Here is a 10,680-nt window from a genome sequence, read left to right as displayed (position 1 = left end):
CATCTAGCTCAGATATCCTGTTCTAGTGTAGGTTTTTCCATTTTGGTATTCAAACAACTGCTCTAGCTGTCTAATAATTGCAATTAACAGTATTAATAGGTTGAATTCAACTATCCAAGTATGAATAACATCATACCTGTCGAACAAATACAGCTCTTATAGAGAATGAATTTCACTCATATTTACACTAATCATCCACATAAATTCAATGGAGCAAGGCCAAGAAAATGCTGGACTTCAAAAACCCGATAAAAATAACTTTATTTATTGATGCACAAGTTGGAAAATAAATTATATTTCTTATTTCTTCCCCAGGGGGACTATGCATAATATCTTGTACTACAAAAAAGAGATTTGATTGAAGTAAATGTATGTGTATGTCCATAATGAATAGAACAGAGGAAACCAATTTTAGCAGGTTAATCACCTGCTGATAATCTCATCTGTGTTTGTTTGCAACAAAATTTCTCATATGCTGCACCAAGATTTCACCCGTACTTGTTGAAAGCAATTGGAGTGTGTGTGTGACTATTTTGCAGAGACGCTATACAAAAACCACAGGCAAGCAAGCACACGCTAGAATGAAGCGCGAGACCTGCTGAACAAGATTCTTTGAAAACGTGTACTACAAGAACCGGAATTACTGGATTGAGATACCGTGCCTACATCATGTTTCCGGCTGATCAAGAATTCATAAAGTAGCCAGAGCCAAACCCTTGTAACCAAGTTGGTAACTAAAATTTTCGGAAGAAGTCTGCACATAAAAGAAACAGGGAATAAATCATCCGAAAGATACCAATATAATCCAACACTATCTGATACATCTAACCTAACAGTTAACCACAGCCACAACTTGTAACATCAATCCAGAATGTCAATTGAGCACAAACTAATAGCAACAACGAAAAAGCTACATTGAGGATATCTTTCCAAAGCTGTCCAACAGAGATAGCACACTCGAAAAATACACAAGACATCATCTTCTACCACTTCCAAATAATACCACTTTAATCCAAATTACGGTTTCTAAACAAAATTCAGAAAAATCATATTCACATTTTCCGAAATAAGATGAACCACTACAAAAGTCGCAATATCATAATTGTAGAATTCTGTTTCCTTATTATCTTAAAATAATTCAATGATAAACATGACACTTAACATTCAAGAACCTGATAGAAATATGCAAACACAACATAATTAACATAAAAACATGAACTTTTTGAACACACACATACATATAAACACAAACACCATCATATGACAAAGATTAAACATAGGATACCTTATAAGCAGAAGTAACAGGTTGTTTAATAAAGGCAGTCTCATCAAAAATGTGAAGATGTTGCACAGCAGATGACTGAACAGCCAAACAATCCCTTGGAGTTTCAAAAGAAGACAAAGAGAATTGCTTAGAAACAACACCAACATCAAAGTAAATCAAACCAGAGCTTGGAACATCAACTCGAATCTCTTTAACAGCAAACCACAAAAACAAATCTTGAGCTAAAATCCCATTTAAACCATTGATTTCACCATAACTTAAATTCCCAGAAATATTTTGATCATAATGTAATTCATTCTCAAACTTAGCATTGCAAGCTTGATCTAAATGGACTTCAAATCTACCACTAGAATCATCAAAGCTAAAATCTTTAACACCCTTTGGTAATAAACCCATTGGCAAGCCATATAATTTAAGTATATCATATATTGACCTTGTAGTTGATTGTAAAGGTGAAGCCTTTACAACTAATAATAAGGTTGAAGCAATGAAAATTGTCAAAAACAGAGTAGTATTGTGTTTCTTGAGTTGATGAATCATTTTTTGAAGTGTTTTAGAGCATATGAAAAATGGGTTGTGAGAGTTGGGAGGGTAGGTTTAAGAGAGAGAGAGAGAGAGAGAGAGAGAGAGAGGGATTTGAGGGAGAGATTGAGAGGGAGAGAGATTGATGTAAGTAGTAGAGGGGGAGGGAGAGTGGTGCCAGCAAGATTACAGAGAGGATGCGGATTAGGAGAATATCAATCAATTATTGGTAGTGAATCATCCCACCAAATTTATATTATTTATATAGCTGGATCAATGCTTCACAAATTATGAAAATCGAATTATTATTATTTGTTTGTTATACTACTGTTGATTCTTGACCAAAATTCTCTGGTCTTTAATTACGCCGAGCATTTCTATGTACATATAATTTTATTTATTACATGTATGGGGTAAGAATCGAATTTTTCGGGTAATTTACCAAAGTTCGACGATTTTATAGGAATTATGTTATAGGAATTATGTTGACAAAGAAATAATAATACGATTTTTTATCGCTTCAAGAAGATATTTTGCACCTTTTTATGATTATGTTTTATATTTTTGGAAAATAAACGTAATAAAAATTTGCTTATCACGGCAAGTAGAAGCCATGCACATCTTTTTTGTAGGATTTGAATATTTTGGAAAGGAAATAAGGAATTTGAGATGAATTTTCGATCAAAATTTTATATCTTCAACAGGTTTACTACATAATGATAAAATTTTGCTTATTATATGAGCGCTCTCTCTCATTTTAATTTGACTTTTGTACAAGTTGAAATATTAAAAGATTTGTATCTAAATATTATTATTTCTAATATTCAAATTTTAAGTTAAAATATAACTAATCCGTTTTCACGTTTAATCTTGATTACAGGTTTCGTAATCGGAATTAATCGGTTGATTTATGATGATCCGTAATTTTTGAAAAATTGTATGATTTTTTTGATATATCGAATCATCGAATATTTTTGAAATTTTTTATTAATTTTTTATCAATAATTTTTAAATTTAATATGTGTGTGAAAATATCAAAAATCGGTTTGAAAGAGATATACCAAAATTTTAATCTTAGAACATTTTCAACGATGTTCGTTAAAACTGTTAACTAAAATAATATAAAATAAAAATTATACAAACCTGTAACAAATTATTTTTCAACGGGACTGTCTATATAAAAATGGCATGTTATTATTATTTTAAATTATTATAAATAATAAATTTTATTTTAGTACGGTAACAAATGATGTAAAATTTTATTACAAATTTTTACAAGTTGAGCAAATAGTCAAAAATTTAGCTAGAAGTAATATTTCATTGGATTGCAATATTGTATTTACATCATTTTTATAATTATATTTATAATATGTCATGTAAATTTTTAGCTAAGACTTGTTGAAGATGCTGTTATTTTTTTTCCTTACAAATGAGTATTTTGTAATCCGGTACCTACGACAAAGGATAAACTCTTAACTAATTGAGTTATCCAACCGTTGTTGTCGTTGAAGATGCTGTTAAGATTACATTCGGATAGAAACAAATCTCATTGCAAGGTAGAAAGATTGTAAAGGAATAATGTCAAGTTGCGATGCTAAAACACAGCAGATGATTGGTGGTGATTGATGAAATTGCGTTCTGATTTGTTGTCAAAGTTGTTAAACACCCCAAAATTATTAGTAGAAAAATTATTGGCTTCATTACTGTAAACCTGATTATTAACTTAATAAAACTAAAGTTTTGGAAACGCGCACCTATTTTATTGAGAATCACCAAAACATAGCTGTGGAAACGGCAGTTGCTTATTTAATTTTGCCGCTTATTCAGGGTTGAATACATAATATGATTAAAAAATACTATGAAAGGATTGGCATATGCTTATAGTTTCCTTGACCGTTTTAATATTGGTCGCACATTAGACCGGATGAAATAATTTTGGTACGGACTACAAAATGTAAAAACATATTAAATTTTAATCCGGATTTTAATATCTCGAGCCCAACTAGGTGATGTAATAATCTCGGTACAATTTATGATCTATAAAATTAAAAATAATTATTTTTGTCCACTTTTTAATATCCGGAGCCTGACTAAATGAAATAATTTTGGTACGGTTTATGGTCTAAAAATTTAAAATAAATAAATTTTTGTAGTCCAATCCGGAAAACCTGATTTTGAAGTTTATAGTAGTTTACATTGAAGAATTATAAAATTATCAAACGGTCTTTCTAATGGGTGTCCGGCAAACATTAGTCATTAATTCTAATAAAAATGAGCTTTTTTCTATTGGTGAAATTGATGTGAATGCAGGGAGCCATTAATATTTATTATTCAACCACCAATAAGAAGAACTCATTTATATGGGAGTTAGTGACTATTATTAGCCCTTGTACACATCATAGAAAATCCAGTTATTAAAAGAGTAAAAATCTACAAATATCCAAAGAGTACATAATATTAAGAATGTTATGAGCATGTTATAAAAAAAATGTTAGAAATTAAAAAACTTAAACTATTGGTCCGTTGAAAAATCAGTTTTTGAAACCAAACATAAAGTCAAAAATTCAGATATTGTGGAGCTACGGATGAACGAATTTATGAGCACAGCTCTGTGACAACAAAACATGAGGCGCTGTAGAATAGTAATTTTGTACTACAATACATGTGCAGAGAAATGTGTGTTTGTGAGGGTTGGGCTGCACATGAGGTGGGTTGAGTCGATTGGACTATTTTAACGACTCAATTCATTTAAAATGGGTTATAAAAATATCAACCCTTTAAATTCAAAAAAATTATGAAACCCAACCTAATCAGCATACATACGACAAATATCAACCAATCTAATTTAATGAAATTATCATGTATTTGCAGTGGTAAAATGATAAGGTGTTACAACTGATCATCAATTATCTTCCAAATGGATGATTTTAGGTTAAATAAGAATTATTTTAATTATAAAAAGGAAAAATTGGACTCCCCTAGTACATTCTAAGAACGAATCAAGAACTGCGTGTTTATAATTTATTTAAGAGTTCTTTATCTATTATACTTTGACATGTGCTCCGTAGAGCAAATAACACAAACAGATAGTTGGACCGCAAAAGAAACCAGTACTAAAATGATTTGGGCGTATATAGTAGAACCGGATTGGGTTGGATTAAGGTTTTATTTATCAAAACTTTGACTCAACCCATAATAAACGGCCTAACTAAAAAATAAACCAATTAACCCACGGTCTGGAATTAGTCGATTTGATTGGTCAAATTAAGGTTTGGATTGGTTCGGTTTGGACGGGTTGGATAACCAACGAGGTGACCAACGTGAGGGGGTGAAATTATAGTTCCATGATGAGTTGAAACTTGAAAGGGCATGTGAATACATGGCTGTGCTGGCTTAACGATATTTATAGCTTTTGTCTTTGACGTCTTGTATAATACCCTCTCTATAATTCTTTTGAGAGCATGTTTTCGTGTTTCTGTTATGGGGCCTACTCCTGGATAATGATTTTGACAGTTAAGATGTTACGACATTGCTGGGCAACTGTATATGCAAGTGTGTTTTTTGTCAATATTAGCCGACTAGACCATGTTGTTCAATCTATCTCCCCGCCACTGTACTATATGCTCTCTGTAGTTTTACTCATTCATCAAGGCATGGAACACACTGAAATATATGGTATAATTTGAAGTGAGCCGGTCGGAACTCGATTCGCGTTCAAATGGATAAAATCGACTCAATTCGAGTGCGATCAAATATAGCTAAATAGTTCTTGATAACGGTTGATAAAGAGTTCGAATCAATCCAAAAATTTAACGAAATACATTTAAACTTGATAAAAAAATTGTTAACGAAGTGTTAATGCAGTAGTTATACCCCTTACGTAAGGTTAAGAATTTGATTACTATCATGTGTGTAATTAATTAGTAAAAGAAAAATTCGTGCCAATCTAACGAACCTTGACTCGAATTCAACTTAAACTCGACTCAATAAATATATTAGTATAATTTAATAAATTGGAGCTGATAATATTGAGCTTGGGTCATCTTTTCAATTCCCCCGGATACTTCAATTTCTTCTTGAACTCGAACCGGGCTTGGAAACACAATTTTGAACTCGGCTAAATTCAAAAAACCTGAAATCCAATTAGTGCATACTGCACAGTCTGTGCATCTGTGGAAATTAAGGCTGGTGAGATACGTAAGAATTTTAAAAAAAAAAATGCGGTGAACGTGGATCGAACACGTGACCTTCAGATCTTCAGTCTGACGCTCTCCCAACTGAGCTATCCCCGCTTGATAGAAAGAATAGTCATTTTCAATATACCTCTCTTTCGTAAAACTAATGTCAGGCTTGTGCTCCATTAAATCTATTATCTATTATTATATATATAATTGAGCAAATTAGGGGTTGAATAATACAATTTATTCAATGGGAAATGACTATTTTAACCCTTGTCCTATTTATTATTTTGTATTTAATATCCATTAATAGCTAATCTTCATTAAAGTATATGAATTATTTTATAATTAATAGCTACACACACTTACACATATATGTATACATATGTTATTTTCAATGATATAAAATTTAAAATGTGATAAATCTAACTAAGAATTAGATATCTGAAATAATTACTAATATAAAAATTACATCAATTTTTTAGTAACATGTATTAAATTAATTATGGTTTAAGAGAAATCATCAATAAATAATTTTAGGGTACAATTACAAAACATAATAATTTTAAATTGTTTAACATTTAATACGATTTTTTATGACATACTTTAAACATCAAATACTTACTTATAAATAGACAATAATATAATCACATATACATCATCATATGTGTAATATTACATGAAATTCTTATAAATATAACACAAAAAACGTATTTTGCAGTTCAAAATATATTTTGTCACGTCGATAATATATAGTCACATATAGACGACACTATCTATGTGTTACATAAGACTTTTAAAAAAATGCGGTGATCGTGGATCAAACACGTGACCTTCAGAGATCTTCAGTCTGACGCTCTCCCAACTGAGCTATCCTCCTCGATGAATAATTCATGGATTCGTCTTGGAAAGTAATATTATATCAAATAGTTTATAGCTAATTTTATAAAATATAAAATTAAAAAAATTAATAATTAGCTTAACTAATTTTATAAATTTTGATTAAAATGTCTAAATCCGCAAATTAAAGGATGTAATAGCTTTATATTTTCTGCAAATTATAGATTTATAATTATTGTAACTATTATAATGTACATAATTGAAAATGATTAGAATATTTGGGAAAAAAATAATAATGAAAAATTAAATGAGCCGAACTAGTAACATTTAGATTAGGTTTGGGCAGCCAAATTTTCGAACAGAGCGGGAAATGAATTTTTCTGATAAAAACGAAAGGGGGAATTATTTAGGGTCAATTTTTTGTATTTAAATATTTGAGTATTTATGATTATATTTATGTAAATCAAAGGAAAAAAAAAGCAAAAATAAATTATTGAATATGAATTTTTGAGAATTATTAATGTTGACGGGTCACACCGGACCTGTTAAGTGCTTGGCAGTGGAGAAGGATCCAGACTCGAGTGTTTGTGATGATCAACGGTGGCTTTTGTACAGTGGGAGTCTAGACAAGTGAGTCAAGGTATGGAGTGTTTCGGAAGAATCTCCTGACTTGAGTGAGATTCAGCAACGAGATGATAACTGCGACTACTTGTCATCAGCCAGATAGTAAATTAACAGTCTGAGCTTCACTTGGAAAGCTTACATATAATAAAAGTTTGTGAACGTATAATGTAGCTAGTGCCAACTGAATGAATGGTGTATCACTATGGAGAAGAGTGTTTGATATTATTTTAAATTTGAATTGCTCTCTTGTTCGCAATATCATTGTTTATTATTATTATTATTATTATTATTATTATAACATATGTAGCACAGAATTGATCTCAATGATCATACTACATTCATATACTGGAAGTGCAGGCTCCACAGTGTGCATGTCTCGATCTTACTAGCTCTATATATTATGGCGAGTAATGCGAATTGGTAGACCTTCCACTGGTATCGGAAAAGAGTGAAACACTATCTTTTCTTGGGGATTGACGATCTCCAATTTAAATTTGGTGACAATGTTATACATAAACACCAGAACTTCAAGTCGAGCGTACTCTTTTCCGCAACACATTCTGGCTCCTCCACCAAATGGTACATAAGTGTACGGGGCAGGTCCTTTTCCTTCGAATCTTGTTGGATCAAATTTTTCTGGATCCGGAAAGCATTCTGGATCTCTGTGTGTTGTGTATGATGACCAAGATGCCTACAAAAACATGAAGTTAACCTTTTACAAGTACAACGTTTCATAGATGGTTTGATAATATGGAGTAAATGAGTCATAGAGTATATTGTATGAGAATAGAGTTCCCGATATTATTTCATCAAACTTGCCTGAGATACAAGTGTTTTCAAGTATGAAATAGTAATGAAATTATTGTACATGTATGTACTCGTGTATTTATACGCGGTTTTCTTTTAATCTCAGGAAATGACTAATAATCTGAGAAAAACTAAAGCTCGTATTATACATGTGCATAAACTGTAGGTACCTTGTATCCCTTTGGAATGGTGAAGCCGGAAAATGAAACATCGGTGACAACCTCTCTAAAGCCGGAAAATGAAGAATTCATGGTTGTGAGCCTAAGAGATTCACAAACAACCTTCCACGAGTATCTCATCTTCTGAATATCTTCCCACTGTAACAAGTCCCCCTCTCCTTTCAATTTTGCTATTTCCGTCAGTTCTGTAATATAGTTTATCATCAGTTGGTCTCTTAATCAACAATCGAACCAAACACTTGGGTAAAAAAAACAAGCAAACTCATTGATAATAAGTTAGACGATATAGGAATGCATCATAACAAGCCAGCTTGAAGAAATACTAGTTTCCTTATTCATAATGAGGTAGGTACCTTTGTAGACCTCGTCATAAATATGTGGAAGCTCTGCAAGATACTTGAGCACAAATGAAACAGCAGTGCTGGTGCTCTCATAGCTAGCGACAAGTAAGCCAATAATATTATTTGATATCTCCTTGTCGCTCATAAATTTCCCATTTTCATTGGTCAGGAGCAGCATTCGAGACAAAATATCAGTATACGATTGTGATGTTTCTTTTTTCTCCGTCATTTTCTTTCTCCGCCTGGTAATGATCTTCTCAAGCTCCTCCTGTACCAATTTTCCACCCTTAACACCTCTACTATAGGCAGTACCGGGCAGACTAATTGGTACAGAGAACATTCCGGAAGTAACAAGTGCAAACTGCTTGAAAATCCTGGTGACTTGCTCAACATCAGTTTCATTGACAAATAATCTACAAGCCAAACTAAATGTGTGCTTCTTTGACAGAGGATGTACCTTTACGACTTCATTACCATCCCAATCCAACTCCACGTGCTCTCGTGCCATGGCATCCATCACAGGAATGTAAATTTTTAAAGCCTCTGGCTTTAGAATCTCATGTATAAAACGATGTATCAGTGATGATTCCCCCACAAGAATGTGCGAAAACTGGGTGTCAAACAAGATATTCCTCAAAGTATTTGGCCACCAAGATTTGGTTAGTTTTGTATACACAAACTTATTCACCTGTGCTCCACAAAACACAGCCATTTTTTGTCGAAAAATACTGGTTTGAAATACATCTGTGGAGTACTTTCTCTTTTTTTCATTTATAAATTGTTGAGTACCTAATGACAGGTACTTGAAGCTTTCTCCAAACACTGGCCATCCACCTGATCCTGGTGGAACCTTAATGTTTGAAGCTCCATTCTTTGGTTTTAGCCATGACAAAAAAAATAATACAGGAAGAATTAAAAGTAACATGAATATGCATGGAAATAAGCTGATAGCTGGTGTGGGCATAACCATTATGTCTCAGAAGTCAGAGCGTTCTGGAATCTGAACCCAGCTCAAGTCTTATATAGGGATAGGGTTGTTTGTGTTTTCAAGTCAACTTTGACTTATAAGTTCACTTCTACTTTTCGTATAAAATGTCATAGTTATACATATTATTATTATTCAGTTTTTCCTAACTCGTACCAGAGTAGGTTTTTAATACTTGCACGCGGAAGAAAGAAAATGGAAAATAATTATGTGAAAATATGTTTTTGAAGCTCGTGAACATGCGTCCATGAACTAGGTTTTACGAGGGAGCCCAATGTGGAAATTGCACAATGTGGCGTTTGGTACAAGCAGATTGAATTTTGGAAACAAGTAACCTCCTTCTACCCAAAAGAGGAAGGACCGACCTACATTCCAACATCCATAAATAATATTTTGATGGGAAAGAAAGTTGTCCACAATTGTATACAAACCATAAACCCCTAAAACCATCTTCTTTTTATAGCGTAACTCACTGCCAAGTCTAACTGTCTTCCGCCCTTCTTAAGGAACTCACATTCATTGGGTGGTAGACCTAAAACTCGACACGAAAAATTACGAAATATCTTTAAGTATTTTGAGTTCCAGATGGAGTTCGGGCAGGGTTACCAAAAATCTTGGGTTAAAAAATTTGGATCAGATATAGGACCAAATGTGATTTTGACCACTCAACAACGTTTGTATACCCAGAGAGTCCTAGAATTTTTTAAACACTTCATATTTCACTTCAACAAATGCATATACACCATAAAAAATCTATGTTCCCATTCAGTGATTCAGTCTCGGGACAATGATTTGGACAGGGAACCCTATTCCTATTTGCTAAATCGAAAAAAAACAACATTGTATGACGTTGCCACAAGTCTAACCAGGAAAAATTCTTGTACTGAGAAATATATCATTTTATTACTCATAACATAAT

At 32.5% G+C, this 10,680-nt stretch overlaps 2 protein-coding genes and 1 non-coding gene across 3 annotated transcripts; all 3 read right to left on the bottom strand.

The window, feature by feature from the left end:
• Positions 1-240: 240 nt before the first annotated feature.
• On the bottom strand, positions 241-2,029 carry LOC141698343 (uncharacterized protein At5g01610-like). The gene is made up of 2 exons (XM_074503030.1): positions 1,286-2,029; positions 241-754 (listed from the first exon to the last, which is right to left on the bottom strand). The coding sequence occupies exons 1-2, from the start codon at positions 1,823-1,825 to the stop codon at positions 692-694; spliced, it is 603 nt and encodes a 200-aa protein (XP_074359131.1). The 5' UTR covers positions 1,826-2,029; the 3' UTR covers positions 241-691.
• Positions 2,030-6,026: 3,997 nt separating this feature from the next.
• TRNAF-GAA (transfer RNA phenylalanine (anticodon GAA)) lies at positions 6,027-6,099 on the bottom strand. Its single transcript has one exon. It is a non-coding gene; the product is annotated as a tRNA-Phe (tRNA).
• A 1,224-nt stretch (positions 6,100-7,323) lies between these two features.
• Positions 7,324-10,505, bottom strand: LOC141697031 (beta-amyrin 6-beta-monooxygenase-like). Its single transcript, XM_074501214.1, has 3 exons — positions 8,789-10,505; positions 8,427-8,620; positions 7,324-8,140 (listed from the first exon to the last, which is right to left on the bottom strand). The coding sequence occupies exons 1-3, from the start codon at positions 9,744-9,746 to the stop codon at positions 7,841-7,843; spliced, it is 1,452 nt and encodes a 483-aa protein (XP_074357315.1). The 5' UTR covers positions 9,747-10,505; the 3' UTR covers positions 7,324-7,840.
• Between the last annotated feature and the right edge of the window lie 175 nt (positions 10,506-10,680).

This window comes from Apium graveolens, chromosome 11 (assembly GCF_009905375.1).
Source record: "Apium graveolens cultivar Ventura chromosome 11, ASM990537v1, whole genome shotgun sequence".
In the NCBI taxonomy this organism is placed as follows: Eukaryota; Viridiplantae; Streptophyta; class Magnoliopsida; order Apiales; family Apiaceae; genus Apium; species Apium graveolens.
Note: the sequence above shows the minus strand (reverse complement) of the source record. Positions and strands in the feature narration are given on the sequence as shown.

Coding starts and splice junctions, on each gene's coding strand:
- LOC141698343 (XM_074503030.1), bottom strand. CDS start 1,825: ATGATTCATCAACTCAAGAAACACAATACTACTCTGTTTTTGACAATT. Junction 755..1,285: donor CTGTTACTTCTGCTTATAAG/GTATCCTATGTT, acceptor TTTTATGTGCAG/ACTTCTTCCGAAAATTTTAG.
- LOC141697031 (XM_074501214.1), bottom strand. CDS start 9,746: ATGGTTATGCCCACACCAGCTATCAGCTTATTTCCATGCATATTCATG. Junction 8,621..8,788: donor TTATGACGAGGTCTACAAAG/GTACCTACCTCA, acceptor ACTATATTACAG/AACTGACGGAAATAGCAAAA. Junction 8,141..8,426: donor CCATTCCAAAGGGATACAAG/GTACCTACAGTT, acceptor ATGTTTTTGTAG/GCATCTTGGTCATCATACAC.